Raw genomic sequence first — 22,994 nt, forward strand, 5'->3', positions numbered from 1 at the left:
AACATCCCTACCTATTTTTTTTTTTTGTATTCAGGACAAACTTCTTGTCAGAAATATCTTTGCAATTCCCAGGCTACACCACGCAAGAAGAAAGCCTTTATTGATTGCTTTTGAAACTACATTTCTCAGCATAAATGCCTTAATAATTGACTGAATAAAATGATGGGTAACCTCTACGGGAACAATTCCATTACAGAATGAGTTTTATGGTTTATTTGTGAATATGTTACTCATTAATAATCTTCCTTGGAGGGAGTACAGGTGATTATCTCCAGATTTTGGAGCTCAACTTTGAGTTCTCGTAGGGACCTCACATATGTCATAATAATAACAACATTCTAAAATGTTTTAAATTTTTTCAAACTATAAATTCAAGTGCTTGTGTTCAGCAGAAGCATGCAAAAAAACAAGTGTTTAGTTTTCTTTAAGTTTTTTTGTTTTGCTTTTTTATTTCTTTTGTTTTAGAAAAACAATGTGTTAAGATTTAAGTGAAATTTTTTAAATGTATATCTATTAAACACAGCAGGCCATGGTTTTTGCTCAAGCAAAAATACCTTACAGTCAATATATTTGATTATTGAAATAGTTAAGGTTGATCACGTGTAAGGTGCAATGAACATTTTCCAAATAAAATTGATCTCAATCCTTTGAGCTCAAGCTTTAGCCAGTCACTCCCAGAATAAAATAGAAAAGTTTGTGTGGTAAGCAAGTAAAACATATATTACCCAGGAACAGACAGTCACTTAGTCTCTCCAGTATGTGATACAAGTTTGAGGCCAAATCCCATCACAGCAAGGAACACAGGACAATAATCTAGAGTTAGTGTCTTTCTTCTTCACCTCTTGCCACACTATAGCATACTTCCTATTAGTCTGTTATTCCTGTTTTTACAAATACACAAAGAATTCGCATGCTAGCATGAGCGTGTTTATTTCTAACAAATAAAGCTTTTTGATTTTTTTCATTAAAAGTTATTTTGCAAGCCATGTATAAGGCCTGACCAAGAATTCAATTGCCACTGAATTCACTTTGCCATCGCTGGAAGCAAGTGCCTTGCCCTACATAAAGAAATTCATCTGCATACATATATACTAAAAGACTTGTGAATGAGACCTGCAGACTGCCTTATTCCCTACTTTGGCACCTTGGTAACACACATACAGCCCAGCACAAGAGCCTCTCACAAGCTCTTCCCTCCCAGAGTGTGCACCAGCCCCTTCACACCTACATTATTAGAGCCTGCAGACCTAACCTGTTGTTATCTTGTGCACAATTGTCAGACGCAGCCCTACTACCCACCCTACAATGCTAAGATGCTCTGCACATGAGCCTAAGGGACAGGAAAAAGACTTTTTCAAAGTAGCTGTGAAATCTGCACAGAAAGTTAGAAAGTAACAACTAAACGAACAACAATTTAAAAATCCATTCATTCCATACCCAGTTGAATATAACTGTATGTATTCATGTGCTCAGTTTACAAAACATCAACAATTTGTTTTGCATAGTATTTAATGTTTGATATTTACTGTGGCCTGCTGCTAATCTCAAATAATGCAACAATATTACCAAGTCACAGACAGCAACAACAAAATCAATCACCTCAGTCCCTTTGCTAAGTTTTGCCCACTGTTAACAGAAAATAGGCAGTAGGATCAATATCCAACAGTTTACAATAACACAATACCTGAGGCAAGACATATTTGAGAAATTGTGGCTTTTTAAGCTTCTTTGCTTATATGGCTCAACCTAAAAACTGAACTTGGAATTTCACACTGCAATGCCATTTCTTTAGAATTCAACAATTCAGAACTCAAAATACACAGTGAGTGTTCACAGATGTTGTGTAGCCTTATGTAGGCTAAAGAGTACATTTTTCAGTGGAAAATACACATTGCTAAGAATCACATAGGTCTTAAGTACTGTCATTGACTACACTGAACTCTGAAGCTCTTCATACTCAAAGTATGAAAAATAGACCACCATTTCTTATGTACACTAAAAAAGTTTAAATCCCTTTCAGAGCACTTCTATATTTAGAAAAACTAACAATGAAACATTACCACAAATTCAAGTAATGAATAAGAGAAAAAAGTTAAACAAATGCTCAATGTATTAATAGAATCAGAGAATGGGATTAGTTGAGGAAGGGACCTTAAAGGTCATCTGGTTCCAACCCTACAGTCATGGGCCAAGGACACATTCCACTATACCTGACTGCTCAACCTGGCCTTGAACACTTCCAGCTTCCCCAGCCAAACAGCTGCAGTGTTTCACCACTCTCATAGTGTAGAATTCCTTTTGAATCTACCCTCTAAATCTACCCTCTTTCAGCTTTAAATCATTCCCCCTTATCTTGTCTCTATATGCCCTTGTACAAAGTCCCTCCCTAGATTTCCTGTAGGTTCCCATCAGGTACTGGATGGACAGTGTAAGGTCTTCCTATAGTCTTCTCTGCTCCAGGCTGAGCAATCCCAACCCTCTCAGCCTGTCTTCATAGAAGCAGTGCTCCAGACCTCTGATCACCTTTGTGGCCCTCTTCTGGACTCACTCCAACAGCTCCATGTCCTACTTGTGTTGGGTGCTCCAGAACTGGGGACAGTATTCATGGTGGGGTCTCACCAGAGGAGAGGAGAGGTTGAAAGACCCCTCCCCCTGGCCATGCTTCTTTTGACGTGGCCCAGGGTATGGTTGGCTTTTTGGGATACAAATTGCCAGCTCAAGTTGAGCTTCTCATCAACCAAAACCCCTCAGTGCTTTTCTTCAAGGCCCTTCTCAATCAATTCTCTGCCAAACCTGTTTTTGTGCTTGAGATTGCTCCCACCCATGTATGGAACATGATGGACCCTACATTTGGTCTTGTTTATCTTCATGGGTCCACCTCTAACGCCTGTCAAGGTCCCTCTGGATGGAAGGGACACTGAACTTGATACTTTTAATTGATGTTTATTAAAATCCTATGCAGCACCTCCTCCCTCTATGCTAAAACTTGTGAATGGGGCTGGTAACCAGCAATTTAGGAAAGCAAGCACTTCATATTAGATTACTGTTTATGATTAGCATTGCAAAATTATTGGTCCTAACTTATTTAATAATGCCTAAAGAAACAGAGGAATATGTGAATGCTGCTGCTATTTCAGGATCTTAAGGAATGAATCTCAACACTAAATGCAAATCAAAGAGTGATAGATTATTTATGCAATCAGTTCAGAGAAGATGGTATTTTTTCAGGTTATGCCATTAAGAAACATGATAGAAATAACAGCCTCTTGCAATCAATGTGACTTTTTCCCCACTGACTTCAGAAAAAGAATATGGTCCCTAAATTAATGAAAAAATTCTCTATCAATGTCTCTGAACTGCTCTAGACACATTGGGGCACACATTTAATAAGTATGGATATTTTAATCCAATTGTGAATTCTTCTCACTTTCACTCTGAAATAATGCTTTTAAAAACAAATACAAGAGATAGGGAATAGTGATAGATTCACAAAGAGAGGCATGCATAAAAGTAACCTATTTTGAAATAACTGAAATGTTGCCAGTTAAATTATTTTCAGCTACCAAAATCTACTTTAGTTGCTTCTCTAGGATTTTAAAAGCGGTGGTAAAACTGATCAAACTTCTTTATTCGCATTCATGCAGCTTCATGAAATTATGAGTAATGACAAAGGCAGAATAGGATTCCTTATGCTGTTTAGTTCTTCCTGACTGTATAAGTCCACAAATGTCAAAACACGAATTTACTTTTAAAGTTCTGTGACAGATAAACCATAGTCCCCATGAAGAGTTCATTATTCCCCACTGAGCCATGTGCTGCTATATATAAAGTTTGACATCATTTGCAAGACGGAAAAATACTCATTATTAACAAGCATTGCCCAACACCTAATTATTTGCCAGAACAGGTTTCAAAATACAATATTACTATTTTGAAAATTGTTTTTATGAAAAAGAAATAGTTATCAGTTTTGAGTATTGTCACAGAGCATGTCGATGAGGAGCACTGACAGAATGACGTCAAATACTTCAGAGACTCAGATTTGTAAATCCAGCAGAGGATGCAGACAGAAGGGACTTGGGCTGGAATTTTGGGAAAGACCTAGAAGACATGAAGATGTTTAAGTACATCTCAGGTCTTCTTAGCAGACTAAGACATAGTGGCTTCTCTTCCCCACCTCCCCTCTCCATTCTACGTCTGTGAAAAAAAGCTCAATCTAGAAATCTTAGAAATTTAGTAATGAACAGGTATTTTACAATTCGATAGGCATCAAAGAATTAGGTCAGGACATATTCACAACTGACAAATCATTTAAATTCTGAATTTCTGATTCCTATCTCACCCAAAAAGCCAAGGCTCAGCATGGGACATTATTTCTATCTGAAAGGTTGCTATCAAAATAGGTAGTGATATCCACCATCAGCTTTGGCATAAGTAAAATGTGGCCACCCTGACAGTAAGCCTTCTAACTCATGGTTTAAGCAGAGGAGCTGAAGAGCGAGCACTAGTGAAACTGTTGCTCTTTAGGCTCTGAAAATATACATTTGGGCTTCCCTTAGAGGCATGACATTCATGAGGGCAGTCAAGACAAATAAACTGGAAAAAATCAGAAGAAGTACTAATATTAGAATTTGCTGAAGATGACTAAATGGAAAACATCAGACATATATGAAAAATATTTCAAAAGACACATGGAAGCTCTATTAAATCATAATTTTCTAAAATGGGAATTTGTTACCTCTAGGGTGAATAATTAAGAATATGCAAACACTCGTGGCTTTGGCTATTCCATTTCACTTAAGAGGTGCCCATTCAGCAGACTGAACTGCCAATTGAGTGGCAGACAATACACAGCAGGAAAATTTCCTGACTCTTTTTGAGGGTTTTGGTTGCAGATTACTTTCTCATGTAGAGTTCTAAAACACGATTTACTCATATAATGGACATAAATTCATTGAGCATTAGTGTCTTGAAAAGAACCCTTATCCCATTAAGAGAGAAACCTTTTGACCGTATGTAGAAAATGATACTTGCTTCCAATAATGACAGTAGCAAAACTGTACCTTTGCAATGAGCCTGTTTTGATAATTAAACCCAGCAATATTACACAACAAAGTGAATTTCATTTTCTGATTACAAAATATAGTGTGCTTTTAACATTCTACATCATCCAAGGCTGCTGTGCAGTATTGCCCAATATCACCAAATCTGAGGAGCTTGTGACTGAAATAGTTGGACGACAACCATGTCACTTGTATTATGGACATGGTCGGTCTCTCCTTTATGCTACAAAGCTAATGATGAACTAAAGCAAAACTCACCTCAGTGGCTACTAAAGCTTTCTTTATAGTTATTACTACAGGAAAAGTACCTTATTCCCATAGTCATTGTGAAACTATTACATACAGTAGGAGAGAACATACAAAGTACACAAATCCATTAATAATTCTTTCTGACACTACCAAAACAACTAAAACTGCAGTATTAAGAGATGCAGGCCTTTTATGATTAAGTGTCATCTATTCAGCAGTCCTGGTAAGTAGAAAAAAAAATCTCACTGTGCATGTTCTCTATGGATAGTAGCCACAAATTGAATTCACAGCAGCCCAGGGTCCTGGGCTTTACTGAAGTATACCACAGCATTTACAAAGTTTTAGCAATGTGTTAATGTTTTAAATAGCACAAAAGTTTAAAAGAACAAAGTTTTTTCATTTGTGTATGAGATCCAGTTATCACGAAGTTCAACAAATGTAACCACACTTCCAAGAGGGGGAACGAAAGGGTTGTGTTCACTATCCTACCTATAAAAAAGAGGGACAGATAATGGAAGAAAACACATTTCCCTTTGCGGCCATCTCCAAGTTGAAATCTTGATTTGAAACATCCATAATTTGCCATCACAGTGATAAGGTGCAGTACTATGTTGTTCTGCAGAGATCAGCACAGAGCACAGTCTCTGCACAATTCTTGAAGAGAACTCACCATGGCAGCTCTCCTCAGTCACACAATTCTTAAGATACAGGAAAGTGGCAAACAAGATTAAGCAACTAACTGATGTACTGACACCTGCTTCACTAACAACCTGTCTTGCTCCATTTGTACATTAGTCTCTGGTGAAAAATAAAAAAACAAAAAACACAAAAAACCCCAGTGCTAGATATATAGTGTTAGGATATACAGCAATGAAACCAATTTGAACACTTTCGATTTTAAGCTTTTTTCATTAATCCTGAGCTGGGCTTCAAATATCTCTGATTGAACTTGATACCTAATGATTTTCTGCTACGTTAACATGCACGCCATTCTCTGTTATCTCTTTGAGTGAATTAATTTCCTCTGCCTTTATGTGCTTACAGGAGTGATCCAAGTCTGAGCTAATTGTCTAGATTTCCTTTTAAGGTATATTAAGGGTGGAAAGAAATAAAAAATAAATAAATAAATAAATTTAAAAAAAAGAAAAAAAATTTCTTTCAGTCACTGCTCATTTCATTCCATGATAGATATCTAAAACATGGTAGAAGAATCCTACTCCAAAGCATGCATGTACCTACAGTAACTACAAAAGGACTCAAGGTGATTACCTGGTCTATGCACATTGTGGGCACCTACAGTTGGACAAAATTAAGGTTATCTTTAGTAACAGTTTTCTTAGAAATCCACAATATCATGACCTCAAATAACTTTGATTCTGGACAAGAGGCATTCCTTGAAAATATTATGTAGTATCTCCAGTACACAATGAGACTTATGCTGTGCATATCACACTATAAGACTGTCCTTTTAAACGAATAAAGAAATAAATCAATATTTTCTTACCATGGCAAGAGCCATCCACTTCTTCATATCCTACACTGCAGATGCATCGTCCAAGAGGCACAAGCCAATCCCCATCTGCTCCACAATACAACTTTGGAGTATCCCGTTCCTCTGCGCTCTTCACACAGGAGCCCCGTACTTCCACCAAAGAGGAAGAATCAACCCTTGGAATAGTATCAGGAAACATAGCCAAATTACGGACAGTGAAAGGGCACTTTTTGTAATAAACACGGACTGAGACCAAAGCAATGCATGCTCCAATGTCCTGAAAAGCAAGGTAAAATCCTTTCTTGTTTATTGGCCCAACCTCACGAACTTCTGTGTTGAGTTTAAGAATGCGGTCACCCAAGTCCATCTGGGTAAAGCTCTCATCAGCTGCAATAGTGTCAATTTTAGTGTACTGGTTTGGCTTGAATTTTACACCATGAGACTCATCTGACTCCATGTAGTAGAGATTGAAAGTTTCCTTGCAGGTTCCCAGTACCCATGGAATACTGTTGCAGTCCCTCAGGGTAAACTTCATTTCCACATAAATTTTCTGTGCAGCATCACGGGAGACCCAGTTTGTTCGAAGCCAGTTGTTTTGGTTTGGTTCCATCACATTACATACCTGGTAAGTATGAATGGGTCGATTGTGTTCATCCATCTCAGTTATGGCATCCCACTGAAAAGAAAACAAAAAGGTTTTGAAAATCAAGAGAAATAGTCCATTCATATACATAGTTATTTACCTACAGTTCAATGTTAAGAGAAGAGTTAAAGCAGATACCAATTACAGTAAGATACAAGTTTTATTTCAGGAACTGTATGATGAATTTCTACAAATAAAAGCATTTTAAAATTAACATTACAAAGTAGAAGAAGGAAATGCTGGTCATGTTTATTTTGTAAGTCTGAGAACACTCCTGGGTGAGATTCAATCATCTATGCCAAAAAAAAAAAAAAAAAAAAAAAAAAAGCTGCTGGGACAACCCTGTTCAGTATTCCAGAGGGTTGGGTCTCTGACAGTCTAAGTAATTCCTGCAGTTCAGGCACCCACCCTGGCTTGGTGGGTCTGCCCTGGTTTACACAATTGTCTTAGAAACATTTAACTGTATATACAAAGATGCTACATTTCTGCCTCCATAAGGTTTGTATTAGACTTATTTCCACTTTAAAAACAAACAAAAACTGTCACAGCCATCCTATCTGTATAAATCCTCAGGGTGAAGAAGGAAATTTTGCCTACTCCCCTTGTCCCCTCCAAGATTTTAAGTTACATCAACTTCACTAACATCTTCCCAAATTCTGATGGAAATTCCCATATAGAGGCTCTCAAAACACCAGGAGTCTTTAAAAATTTGTCCATGAAAGGCTGATAATCAAGTGCCTAACTTATTACATTACCTACTCTAAAGAATTACCAACTTCCCTTAAAAAATGTGATATAATTGAGTCAAATTTCCACTAAGTATTCCTATTATCAAAATGGCATTAGATATAGATGTTCTCTTATCAAAACACAGAACTAGTTATGGTTTTGTATCCAAAAATTGTGTCCTACTAAAAGTTTTAGCATGGCTTTTAGATACACTGTTGTCTTATGGCAATGACATAACAAATAAGCCAAGCTTGTTTGTAAAAATCACTCAGAATTCTAGACTACATTCTTTTGATACTACAAACATCAAAATATACATGGGTTAGCATACTTGAAAACAGAACTATTATGAACCCATATTTAAATAAAATTGCCTGCCAAAACCAAACAAAACAAAAACATTAGGTAATAGTTAAATTCAGTGAAGACAACAAAAAGCCAAACAATACACATCAGTTTTCTTTTGAGTGTATTTTGTATTACAGCTTCTACTCAGTTAAAAGTGTTTTTTAACATTATAGCTGTGCCCAACAATTCTTCACTTAAAACTCAAAAACAAACAAGCAGAAGCATCTCATTGGTGATGGTTGCACAAGGATGTGGTAGCTCCCCTCAGAATACCCAGTCTGACATGCAGAAAAGGTGACAGAAGCTGGTTTAGACAAGCCGACAGCTCAGACCTCCTTCAAACTGAGCCTCCTGGCATCTCAATGCATTGCATTTCTTTTGAAATTTTTTATTATGCTCTTTTCAAACAAGGAAAAACTGATAATGCTGAGGGAAGCAGCAGCGAGCTAATTATTACAACTGGAGTTCTAGGCTTTATGATGAACAAATGTCAAAAACAAGCCTTCAGAATTCTACTCTAACATTGTAATCAAAAGCAGCATGGATAACTGCTTACATTTTGCTTTCACATGTGGCATAAAAGAGTGTCACTAAAATAGAAGAAAACTGAATGTAAAGATTGTTAGAGAGAAGATTAAGATTACTTGTCACATCCAAGTACAAAATATGAGATTAGGCTACAAACCACACAGATCTTAAAAAGTATCAGTTCTCTTAGCTCTACTTCACAATCTCTTCCATTTTTAGAACTTCACTAATATTTAACAGTTGTACAGAGAACACCATGAAGAGCAAATTACCTTATTTAAATCCTGTACTAGCTATATATAATACTGAAACATGTTTCTAGTGTTATCCCATTTTTTTGGTTATTCTTATTTTAAGCCAAACACTACAGGTTTACAAAATCAGAAAGAGAAATACATTACAATTCAGTAGGCTGTATCACCAAAGGCTGTATGAATATTACCATAGAGAGATATTACATTTCACACACTTCAGGTTACTTAAAAGTAACTGCCTGATAGACATTACTGTCTGATAGCAAAGTATCTTAGCACTGAAAAAGTAGTGAACTTCCCTGAAGACACCAGAGATTTCAAGAAGTTCAGAATCTCAACTATTATCTTTAAGCCACGGTTGGGCTCTTAAGTGAGGTCTTACTGAAGTCTGATTGTGCTGCTTAAAGAAAACAGATGTTAAATTGATGATATGCATTATTTGTCCAGTACTACCCATACACTACTTTTGATTTATGGGGAGAACACAGAAGAAAAAAGGACTGAGAAGACACAAGTTCACTCTGGTGACACTTCCAAGCCTTTTGTGGCAGCAACGTAAAGTTGCACATTCCCACTTCAACAACCTGGATTCTCATTGACTTCCAGTCCCAGGTGCTGCTTATAGGCAGCAGAGTGGTCAAGGCACTGCACCAGAGACAGAAACTGTGTGTCTTTCCCCCTGTGAAGAACTGTGCTGTAGGCTCTTCTCCACCATGTCACTTGAGCCTCTTGTTTCCCCACTGGCAGTCTCCATTATGTTTTTTCAGTAGAAAAAAGGCCAAGCAGATTCTAACCGTTTAGCAGCAGCCCTATTTGTGCTTGAAAAATTCATTACAGTATTCTTTTTTTATATGACAAACTTCACTGTAAAAAATGTTTTCAATTAATAGGGGTATTATATCAAACAGCTAAAAATTTGTATTTCATGATCTGATACCTAGATAACTTCATGACTTTTCCACAAGTTGTCACACAGATTGATGAAATAATAGTGAGTTGTAGATCTCAGATAACAGTTATTCAGGCATTGAACACCAAACCCAGCAGTGGTTTGGTAATCCACTGGCAGTTTTAGCACTTGCACAGCTGTGAGAGTCTGACCTCACTGGTTTGCAATTGTCTCAGAAGAGCAATTTTAAAGTGAATAGCCCTGGCTAGGGTGGAGGAAGCCACTTTGACTGTACTTACTAAAGTACCTGGCTAAAGTGGGTGGAAGAGAGGGGGAGTTCTGACCAAACTGCTTAATCTATCTGCTCAACCAGGTTAATGGGGTTCCAACTACTTCTTCAACGTATCATTGGTCCTTTCCACTATCCCATTAGCCTTAGGATAATAAGGAATATGGAATACCCACCTTATCCCCTCTTCCTTGCCCACTCTTGTACGGAAGGGGCTATGATATGTGTTCCATTGTCCGACTGAATCTCCTCAGGATTAGGGAGAACACTGAATCACCATTTTAGTGCCTGTATAGTGTTTTCTGCAGTAGCTCTGGCACAACTGTTAGCCTGGACCAGCCCAGATACAACTTCTCCACCAACAAGTACATCCTGCTTTCCTTCAGATTTGTAATGTAATCTATTTGCCAGGTGCACATTTGGATATTAAGTACATATCAACCTCCTGGGTAAAATATTCTGCAGAGAAGTACCAGCTTTCCATACAGAGAATTGAAGAAAGAACTTTTTCTGAAAAAAGCACAGCATAGGAAATTCACTACTGACAATATTTTAGATCCCAGTTCAATGGAAACAAGATGAATGGTAAAAATAGAGTTTTAAAACTTGATTTTTTTTTTCTTAATTCCCTTATACTATATCCGGAGAGACAGGATCTCTGTAGAAACGAGATGAGAAAGGTTTAAGCTAGGAAGCAATAGAGAAGGACCTCCAATTGGCATGGGCAGCTGCTGACTGCCATCTGCAAATGCAGATTTAAATATCTAGCTTCTGCAGTGTCATTCAAGCAAAACTACCTATGCTACATAGCAATTGCAGGAAAAAAACCTCTCATAAATTAACATGCTTTGAAAATGAGTATTTTAAAAGATTGGAATTCAAAACAGGACACTAAAATATTAAAGAATATTAAGAACTACTACAATTACTGTAAATTGAAGCTATTGAGATAATGTTTTTTCCCATTCCCTCTAGCATTTTTCTTCACTTCCATTTTTATTTTCAAGATCTAAAAATGCGTAAGTGGAAATTGATGGTTTGATTTCCAAAACCCCATAAGACCACCAATAATACTGAACTGATGAAATGTGCCTGTTAAAAAAAAAAAGTGGCAAAGCTCCACAGCTATTAATGTATTTTCTAGCAAGTAAAAGGTGGCATAACTAGCAAAATAAAACAGGACTTAAACTACTAGATAAATTACAATCTTACATTTAAATGAAGCTGATTTAAAGTTTCTTAAGGAATGCATATAAGTATTTAAGCATGTGTTACCTTAGCTCTATAGAAGTATAACTACAAATCACAACACAGGTTTAGAGTAAATGTGACATCTGCTCTCTAGATAAGCAACACTATAGAGGCACAGACTACTACACTCAATGGCAAACCCCACATAAAATCTGTAGAAAAAAAGAAATAAATGTAATTATAAGAGAACAAAACAAAAATAAAGAAATAATATTTGGGGAAATATAAACAAGAGAACATGGGAAAGAAAGTAGCAGATTACTCTGTGTTCTCCAACTGCAAGCCCTAACAGGTCTTGGACAGTGAAGCAGCTGCTCCGTGGCTGAAGCGGCCAGGTTGATTCGGAAAAGCTGATAATGCACTTAAAATTGAAATTCCAAAACAGTGAATTGCTTTTCTCTTATTTACATGAAGCACTGCATACTGAACAACTATGAGGATGAACTGCTCCAGGTGATCCAACTTGGTTCTGCCCTGGAAAAGTTCTGATCCATATGAATGTTTTCTTCAGGCAAGGAAGGCTCAGCATCTGGTGAGTTTGGAGGATGAGCCCTCAAATCCAAGCAAGATCAACATCAGATATATTAAACAATTGACTCTCTCTTGGGGATTAGCCAGCATAGGATCAGAAGGCAAAATAGAGTAGCCCTGCTCAAGCTTTGTAGTGTGCACTGTTGCTCTTCCAGAACAAAAGGGAATCAGGGATGCTGAACACAGACATTTGTGCATAAAGTAGAAAAGTTTACGAAGCTAATAAATACGATCACATTTCAAAGCATGGAATCTGATATAGTTCTGCTGAGGCAGTCAATCCATTTGACTGACCAGATTCTAGACAACAGTATCATAATGCACCAGTGGAAAAGTTACTCATGGAATAATGTTCCTGCTCTCTGGATATGGCAAAGACAAGACAAAACAGGAGCCAAAAATAACCCCTTTCTTTCCTTTACGGATCACGAGAAAGCAAAGCATGCTCAGAAAAGAGATACACAGAAAAATGAAAATAAACACAAAAAAAATTCACACACATGCACCCACAAGAAGGCTGTTTATAATAAACTAATTTATAATGGAAACAATCTACTAACATAAGAAACACCATCCTCAGTTCTCTAGGACAAGACCATGGCTTTCCTGAATGCATTATGGACTGCAGAAGACTACTGAGTCTTCTCTGACTTGCCTCAAGGACCTGCAAGGCTAGTGCACTGGAATGGTTTTTTTCTGTTTAAATGAGATACACAAGTAAAATCTCAGCATGTGGTAAGAGAGGCCACAATTCTGTGGTGAAAAGTGCTGATCACCTTTCCAGAGGCATCTTATCCCTATGTAATGCAACACTTCCAGCATATTCAGAATTGAATGGAAAGTGGGAGCAGAAAGTCTACACCTCTCCAAGATACTGTAGGCTCTTAGCACTAAGCCCTGCTGTGTGCCCTTCAACATCTTCCTGTGTGCTACTTCTGGGACCTGCACACCATCTCTGGGACTTGTGCCATAGCTTCCTGACCTCTGTTTTACAGAAGAAGTAATAAAAGAAAACAACAAGATTTATACAAAACAGTGGTTTACAGGTATCTTTTGCAGAGCTGGATCTAGCTAATCATAAGAGTTGTGTGCTGCTATTAGCTGAGAGGCTGCCAGCAGCTACACTCCCTCTGCTAAGACAAAACTCTAAATAATGGTGATACTGGCAAGCTAAGGAGAACAATCAGCTAACAACTCCCACTTGGTTGAATGAGATTTATGGAATTAACTAATAATACATGCAGAATGCAATAGCTCTAAACAGCAATACTTACTTGATGAAATACATGGGTCTGCTGTAGAATAACTGATGTGTACAGGCAAGAAAAAAGCTTTGTCACTCATTACTAAAAAGACATAATGACTTAAGTATAAATTCCTATACTTACTGATATTTAGAATAAGAAAAATAAGGACTGAGAAAAAACAACAACAACAACAACAAAAAAGTCAGGTTTTACATGTAATTTAGTCAGTCTCCAATAGACAATAGTTGTTTAATAGCACAAAATTTATTTGCTGTTGTGCTGCTGCTTTGTTTCCTGAATAGGGGGAGCTGGAGCAATCCTGGCTCTGCCCTTCCCATCACCTAGTACAACATCAGAGTAACTGGAGCAGGAATGTTATAATATTCTGTGATGACACTGTACGGGGTATTTTGGTATGCTGCACAATAGCTAGCTGCAACAGCTATATGGCCTGCAGAGTACTTGCTGAATCCCAAAAACCCAGAGATGATATTACAGTAAACTTTTGTGCATCCAGAAACGTTTAGAAACAGAAAAACCAAAGACTGGAGAGACCTTAACAGAAAACAAACAAACAAAAAAACACAGAAAAAAAAAAAAAAAAAAAAAAAGAAATCTCTATATTTCTAGTTCAGAAATTTCTACAAATTCACAGGTCACCTATTAATCTTACTCAGCTGTTTGTGACCAGCTCTGTGCAACCACATCAGTACTGCCCTGACTCTGACCCAACAAGCTCCATGGTACCAGAGCTGTTCCACAGGCCGCCCTCCTGCCATACCCCCACTTCCCATCCACGTCAGCCCCGCAAATTGGTCTGGCCTGCCAAGAAACCAGAACAACACCAGAGCAGAGAGAGGCACTTGCTAGAAGCTATTCCCAGCCCTCAGTTTGAGAGCTGACCTTGTCTGCTTCATGATTTAATGTTTGCAGTACTATGAGTCAAGTGACTGACTCCTTGTATCAGGTAACCCCTTCAAAAACTGCACATCACACCAAGTCTCAAAACTGACCTAAATGAACCAACTTCCAAATATTTTCTCCTTTTTACTTGCTCTTCAGGCTTTGAATCTTCAATTCTGATATTTGAAATACCATAGAATTACAGCAAAACAGCAATTCTGGCTATGATACACCCAGAAAGTGGGCTACGACTCAAGAGTTTCCCATTTTTTTTCCTAATTACTCAAGGAAAAAGTGTTTCAATACCAGCGACAGCAGAAACTGTAGAACTGCCTCTCTAAGCTCCAGGTTTTCCCACTGAAAAGCAGTGAATCTCAGAATCTATTTTTATGTGGGCACTGGCATATTTAAATTACTGCAGTTAGCAAGCAGTCAATAAGATTAATATGGATTAAGTGAAACCCATAAAACTATCTCTCCCTGATTCTTCCATACAGTTTCTAGTGTTTAAAAATAATGTTCTAGTCTAAAAAATAAAAAAAAGAAAAACAAAGGTCCTGCCATTTCTGTTTCTTGTTGAATTAGAACTAGTTGATTAGTGTTTTTAATTAAAACTATAGCGAACAGAAATAATTAAAAATAATAATAATAACACAAATAAGCTATATAAGCCTAAATAAGCTTTTCATCTTTGGAGTGCTTTACAAACACACTAAATTCAAACCAAGACATAAAACTAAAGAAGCAAAACTAAAGATAATGAGGGGAAGGTTAAGTGACACATCACTGACTTTTAACAGCATGAGCTGCAAGTTATAGTAATGAGGAGCTTGCTGTACCAGTGCAGATGCCTTTATCTCACACCACACGTATCCCCCACAGGAGCTGAAGTGATGGCACTTCAAAACTTGACAGTAGCACAATAGTGCTCTAAGCATGATACAACTGGATTCCTTCAAAACTGCCTTTCATTCCTCTCCAACTGCTGTGCTACCAGACAAAATGGAGCCCACTCCTGTGGCACATAACTGGCTAAAATACATGCTGCCAAACTGCTGATGAACTCTTAAATATTTGCTTCTTTCATTGATCACCTGATGCCTTTCACCATGAATCTAACAAGTGTTATCCCTATGTAACAGTAGCATAATTAGGGACAATTTTATTTTCAAGCTACTTATCCTGTATGAGTAATCTGAGTATCAAAATAGGGAAACATGACATTAGAGCTATGGTAAGTATTAAAGGTCAAAACTACCATTCTTTATTCACAAGTGATAATGTTGATACACTGAAGTAAAAGCAATGACATCATATCCTGCCCAAAAGTTCCGGAAAAAACATCTGAGAGAGAAAGAGAGAAACAGCCAGTTTGAAGAGAGAAACAACCAGTAATTGGAAACGAAACAAACTGAATAAAACAAGTAGCAGCTCAGTTTATTTGCATAGAAGTTCCTATGCTTATCTGCATGTTAAGCTACATCCATTAAAACTTTACTCATTTTCTTGGTTTAATCACACGGGTGCATAAAAATTCTGCAGAATAACTTCCATAACAGTTGGGAAGCATCTTTAACAAACTGCCTAAAATGTATAAAAAAAATACATAAAAATCAGAAGTCTGCAATTTATTTATTTTTAAAATAAAATGCTATCCATATCAACCTTATATATCTAGCCTTTGAACTTCAAAGTTGGAACAGAAGAAAACAAAAGAGGAAGAACAAAAGAGGGGAAAAAAAATACAATAACCAATGTTTTTGAGCAAATCAGTTTGTTCTTGCTTCCCATGTAATTGCTTATTTACTGAGAGCTTGTAAAGTAGTACTGTCTCCTGGGAGAGCCCAGGCTCAATCATACTCGTTAAAATGTACTGGAAGAAAACAACCTGCTACTCTTCCCCAGTGCTCCTGCCTTTCATCCAATTTCTGAGCATATAAATGGAGGATGAATCAAGCTCTTAATTATCCTGTAGTACACAGAAGCTGTTATTGAAAACACTCAGCTTGCTAGAGTTGAGTACAGTACCATCAGAGCAACCTCTCACATCTCTCTTCTACATTGCACTCCATTCTTCTGATATAGCAGAATAAGAAAAAAATATGAACCATATTAACTAGTAGTTCAGGTGCTTTTTTACCCTTTCCCTCCCCATTACTCATCTTTTCAATTAGATAAAAAACAAAAATACTTTCAAATCACTTTCTGGTAAAGCTAATGACAGAAAAGAAGAAAATTTCATTTTACTCTACTTTAGTAGACAGAACAATGTTTCATATAGCTTCACTCAAACTGAGTAATGTGTATGCTCTTTATTTGTTGTGTTTCATCCACAAGTTTGAATCACATGGGTACATACCAAGTTCTATTTTGTTCAAGTCTGCATGTCTTCATGAAGGCCAGGCTACCTCCTCAAGTATGTCTGCAGTCTCTAAGTTCACTCAAATTAGAAAACAACTAGAATGTATTATCACATAAATTAACAACTTCCTATGAAGAGGCACAAGCAGATCTCTAGGAAGTATATTTTTCCATAGGTTTCTTGTTCACATTTCTGAAGGAAAAATTCCTAGAATGAGTTTAAGGGATTTAACTATTAGTTTTCTCTATTTTTAGTTCTCCAGGCACTGTTTTCATAGAAGAATGCATAGTTCCCCCCAAAATACAAAGAGACCGTGTAATCACTGTGTTAGGAATGTCCCCTGATCAATTCAGCTGCAGTCTCCAGGAAACCATCTCACAGTGATGTATAAAGGATGCTTACAACTCAATTTTTTTATCCCAGAACTAAAAATAACAGGTAGAAATGTCCCACCATATCAAATGATTTATTGCTACTGAACTTGATGCCCAATGAAGGCATCTTCACTTACTCTTTTGTGGCAGAGATTTTGAAGCTTTTTCAAAGACTTACGGTCCCATAGAAATGATGCATTAAATGTCCCAGCCTTCAACTAGTGTTTGTTTCACTTATATTATATACCAAAATAAAACTAGAATTCAAGTTCAAATCTTTCTGAGCACTCCAGTGTTACTGTTGACAGCTAAACAACATGTTGGATACCTCACAGTTCAACCCACCAGGTGTTTTAAGACTTTTTTATGAGCACAGACCACCTGGCTGTCTCATGTGTCTGCATGGTACAAAATTAAAAGAATTCACAGTGCTGAAAATTGCAAATCAAAAAGAAGATAGTAAGAACATGTAGCTGCAGCAAAATCTTAAAATTATCCAATTCAGAGACATTGTGAGCACTTGAGTTCAAGAGCAACTCTATATTTGACAGAGTACAACAAAGTTAAGATAATTTTCATTATAAAAGCACATAGTTTAAGTCAAATATACTTAAAATTGGCATGCTTCCATCTGATTTAACTCTAGGAGATATTTAAACATATGTTGATCATTTTTAGCTTAACTTAATTTTTTTTAATATTTTTTGGGATTTATAATAATCCTTCTATTTTCCAGATTGTGCAACTGCAAGAATAGCAAATGACTATTTTAAATACAGCAAGATTTTTTTCACCTTACTGAAACCTAGAGCTGCATTTGGATGCTACAGTAGGTAACTTGGCTTTCAGACATATTCAGTAGCCACAAGCTAATGACAAATCACTGCAGGAGTAGGTGGTCATGGAAAGTTAACTGTAGGTCAAATTAGAGATCAGATTCTGTTATCATTTACCAAAAGAAAGATTACACTTGGCATGTTTTTCTTCAGTAACTTTCTCTTTCAGTTGTCACAACCAACTTCCTCCTAAGAGAATGATACTTTATTATGCTACAGTTGGACACAATTGTTGAGGTGTTAGCTTAATGTCCCTACTTAATATATTGCTTGCCAGCAGGGTGTTCTTTTAGCACAAAAAACTGATTCATGTATGTAATCTCTGAGCAGCAACAGGAACGAACAGATTTTTTGGCATATGTCTTCAGCAGGTTTTTTTATGAAGGACAGGAGCAATATTTAAATTTAAATAGAACTTTTACATCAGGGAAAGTCTTCACATATCATTTATTTTAAAATAGTTCCATGACCATTTGGTCTAATTAAGAAACACTGGAAGAAAGCTTTCCAAAGGATTGGATTAATATCACTGACAGAACACACACCAAAAGCAATCTTTATAGAGTACTACTGAAAATCTTTAGCTTCTTTTTCTGAAGATTGAGCTGATTTTTTGCTAGAAAACAACTATTTTGTAGGGTTTTTTTTGTTATTCAAATTATGCTTTTGACAGACCTTCCAGTTTTTTTAGAAATCAAGTGTTAAAAGTACTTATGGGGCCAAGGGGAAGGAAGCAGTACAATTCAATTTTAAGTGTTACAACAAGAAATTAAGTGGTTCCACTTAAACAGAAATTTAGTGCTTCCACAAGAACTGAAAGTACAGAGGAAAAGACAACTTCCTGCCCAGTTTTTAACATCCCATTCCTCCCTTAATCCTGGATATGTCCTGGGAACCACAGCAATGGCACTATCTGGACTGCAGTGTATTGGGTGACTAATCTCCCAGCACAGGATTCAGCCTTAGAGAGGGTCTTCAGAAAGTGTCCAAAAGTCTGGCTGTTGATAGCCAGAGAATTTTCAAATAGAGAATTTCAGAATGTCAGCCTCTCTCATTATTAAACAAAAGCATTTGACCATCTAAACCAGCAGGACACTCTACCATTTTTGTAGAGGCAAAATACCACCCTGTTGAGCATAAAAGCTATTGTTAACAAATGATTTAAATTAGAATTGTTTAGTAGTTTTCTGACATTCATATGTTATTGTCTATTTTCTGTTACAGCTGAATAATAAATAACCATGGAGAGAAAAAAACCCAAACACCTTAGTTCCCTAAAAATTATGATCAAATATGATCAAATTGGAAAGCTGAGTTCTGCAGTTTGCAACAGAACGCAAAGACATCCTGACCAACATTTCTCCCTTTTTGCAGGCATGACCTCACAGGCTTCAGAACATCCTGACTCTTTGACCTTTCAGTATTTGAGACAAGATCTGGGAACATAACCCTAAAAACCCTCAAGTATTTTCTGAAGAGGAAATTATAAGCCTTAAAGAATGGAAGACGATGCAAGATCCAAGTCTCCTCCTGTCTCCTCCTGTGCAAGGAACTGAGACAACCTGAAGAACGAAGTCATAATCCAGGAGGTGATAAAGAACCACATAACCACATACTCCAGAGATCAATCTGTCATTCCTTTGTAATACTTTTCTCCCTGTTGACAACTACCATCAGGTAGATGGGAGTAGAGATACAGTGATGATTGAAATAGACTGTTTCTAATAATTTCAAGTAAAAAAATAGTTGTTATTCTTGCTGTATTTTGCTATATAAGGCCACAAAAATTGCACATTTCTATTCTTCACCCCATTTCCAATACAAAGTTCTTTGATTCTCATGAGAACACCTTTCTCAAGATTTCTGCCCTTATTTATCATAAAGGGTTTGACTAATCAAGTGTAGGTACAAAAAACATTCAGGTATATCTTCTTGTAAACATAGTCTCAATCACTTTCTTGAAATTACATGCTGATGAAAGTAAGTACTTTCTTAGAGCACAGTGTGCTCAATTCCAGTCCTTTCCTACTGCCCAGGCCCCCAAAACACAGTACAAGTCCTCCACAGTTCTTCCAATTTGCTCTTCTGCCAAAACATGCAATGCAGAATAGTCAAAAAAGAAAAATGTTTCTGTACATTGATTTATGTAGCATATTCACCCACAACCCCTTTTCAAGTTTGCAGAGTCCTTTCTTGAAGCAGATATGTTAAAATAAATAAGTGCTCTTTTGTGTGTGTACCTGTTTTCTAATGAGATCTGACACAATAATTAGTGTGCAGCAAGCTAGGGTAGTTTAATATACTTCCTTCCTTGTTTCTTTCTAACTTTATAAAAGTTTCATTAATCTTTGCTTCCAACAAGAGGAAAGCAATAAAATATGTATAGCAAAGTAAATAACAGCACTTAATAACAATCTACACTTTCATTTCAGTTTCAGTATTAAATATTGGTTTCTGAAAATATGTATTTCTTTTCAGAAAGGCTGCTTAGCTGGTTAGTCAGACAGTTCAGGTAAGATAAGCATTCTACATAAACTTCACTTCATAGTTGCTGCAGATGAGAGAATCAGAGAAAATTTTTGGAACAACACATATTTGAGGTGAGAGGAAAGAGAAACAGTGGTCAGTACACTCTGATGAGCTGCTGTATTACTTATTGTCTGGACACAGCTAGAAAACTTTATCACTGTAAATACAAATAACTCTTGAAATGTTATTGTAAATACAAAGCCAGCAGACGAATAACCAAAACAGAATACAGCCTTTGAAAGAACTAGAAGGAAGATGTAGCACTTCTGATATGGCAACAGAGAAAAAAAAGAAAATTATGCTAACACATCAAGATGGTAAAAGGACAATAAATGTACCTTAATGAATTTAAAACTCCTCAAAAAGGGTCCAATATTTTTGTTCTCTTCATAGATAAAATCTTTCTTCCAGCATTTATCTTTGTGTAAAACTTTTAAATAAATGTCTTTAACGTTACAGAAAAAAAATAACACAAATACCCACCATAACATTACCTATTTCCTAATTCTGTACCCTGCGTGCGTATTCCTTCCTAAACTTTGTATATGCTGAAGAGACACTTGGACCAAAGACTAGGAAGAAAAAATACAAAAATTTTCAGATGAAAGTCACTTGAAGCAGCCTCTATCCAACAGAGAAAAGCTATCTACTATAAAGATTGAATTATAGCTTTTACTCCAGAATTTTTAATTTTCAAGAAAGAAAACCCTGCTACTCTTTTGAAAGTTCATGTTGGGTCTAGGAAGGGCTGCAGGATTTCTGCAAAACTTGAGTCCTACAATATTAGTAGGTCCTCTCCATATCCTAATTCCTTCAGGTACTAGTGCATCAGTAGCTCTGACTCTTGACACTTAATAGCAATCTCTCTTTTGACTACACTTTCCCCAAATATATTACAGGTTACTTGTCAGTACTGCCTGTAAACACAGCTCTATCACATTTGCCAGCCCTAGAGAGACTGAGGATTGTAAATGCACAAATGTCCTAGCTGTCACTTGCCCCTTCCTTGCTTCCTAGTACATACACACAGTCATCAAAAGAGTTTTACTTAGACCTATTGCCAAGCTTTTTGTTTTGAACTAAAAGGAAAATAACAAAGAGAAAATATAAAGAAATCCTGGTTGAAAAACAAGAGAGCGGACATATTACTATGAGGTCCCAAGACTGACCTTGGCATTAGGGCCAAGGACTTGGGGTTTATAACTACATACTTCAGATTTTTCCACTTATTCTAAGCAACTAGAACCTCCACTTCCCACCACTTGGATTTCGTCAGCACTGGGTTTTGAAGGTTCTTCCAAACAGCTTCAGCATGCTATTTAATGATATATAGTGCAGTGGATTTGCTGGCAACCAACTATTTGAAATTCTGTTTCTACCCCTCCCAGACACACAAAGCACTGTGTAACACCACAGGTTCCCTCTGCTACACTGCAGTTCATTGCAGTTCAGTTGTTTCAAGCTGAAACAATTGCTGTGTCCGGGAGGATTAAACAGGCAAAATGATTTTTTTTAAATATTGGTTACTCCTTTTTGAGTGTATTCCTATTGCAAAAAAATAAAAAATAAAAAAAATCTTTCATTATCTCAGCAATATGATTTACACTAAACTGTAACAGCACATATGAGAGAGGATGGAGAGTGGTGTGGCAAAAGCAGCTTGGGGAATAAATTTATACAAGATCACTATTTATACCTACAGCATAAACAGATATATACAGTATAAATATACATACAGACCTTATGATTATGGATAAATTAGGACAAATCATAATCAAAATCACATGTCAGTCTGATAAAACAGCCAGCAGGACTTGGTAACTTTTCTGCTCAGCATTCTAGCTCCCACCCCTACCAAAAAATCCCCCAACTTTCCTGCCACTTTTCCATAAAACTTCACCAGGTATATGCATAACACACACAGTTGTCCCTGTAACCGGCTGCTTTGCCTGGTGATGCCTCTGCAAGCAAACCCCTGGCTCCATCCACTGGTGCTGAGGTTGTTAAGCATAACTAAAACCTCCCATGATGGTGCAAAGACCACCAGCACCATAAGCTGCCCCTTGACCACAACCTGCAGATCTGAAAGAACTCCAGCCTAATACAGCCTTTGGGGCATGAGCTTCCACCCCTCCTGTTCATGAGGGGTTCCTTGTTCATAATCAGCCCCTGCCTTGAGAATCCCAGGGGACAAGAATAACCCCACAAGTCTGGTTCCCCTTACCATATATCTTAAAAAGTTTTAATTCACCATGGGTGTATTTCTCACAGCCACTACTTCCTCAGAACATTGGTACTTAAAACTAGACAGCTGTCCTTTTTGTGGGATTTTGGCAGGTGGGAGTATGACAGACAAGATGACTGAGTTGTAAATGTATCAATAAAATAAAAACAAGCTCTTGTACAGAAAACAAGAGGCCTTGAGTCAGCTCAGGGGATTCAGGAGCTCTGTCAGGAAGCATAAACACATGGCTAGA

At 37.0% G+C, this 22,994-nt stretch overlaps 1 protein-coding gene across 2 annotated transcripts in view; it reads right to left on the bottom strand.

Moving 5' to 3' along the window:
* Positions 1-22,994, bottom strand: part of EPHA6 (EPH receptor A6) — a 445,064-nt gene that overhangs the window by 323,010 nt on the left and 99,060 nt on the right. For both annotated transcript variants that reach the window (XM_071756858.1, XM_071756850.1), the window contains exon 3: positions 6,817-7,480. In XM_071756858.1, coding sequence (XP_071612959.1) covers positions 6,817-7,480 — 664 coding nt within the window. The remainder of the gene's footprint in view (positions 1-6,816; positions 7,481-22,994) is intronic.

The sequence above is a fragment of the Heliangelus exortis genome, chromosome 1, assembly GCF_036169615.1.
Source record: "Heliangelus exortis chromosome 1, bHelExo1.hap1, whole genome shotgun sequence".
Taxonomy (NCBI): domain Eukaryota; kingdom Metazoa; phylum Chordata; class Aves; order Apodiformes; family Trochilidae; genus Heliangelus; species Heliangelus exortis.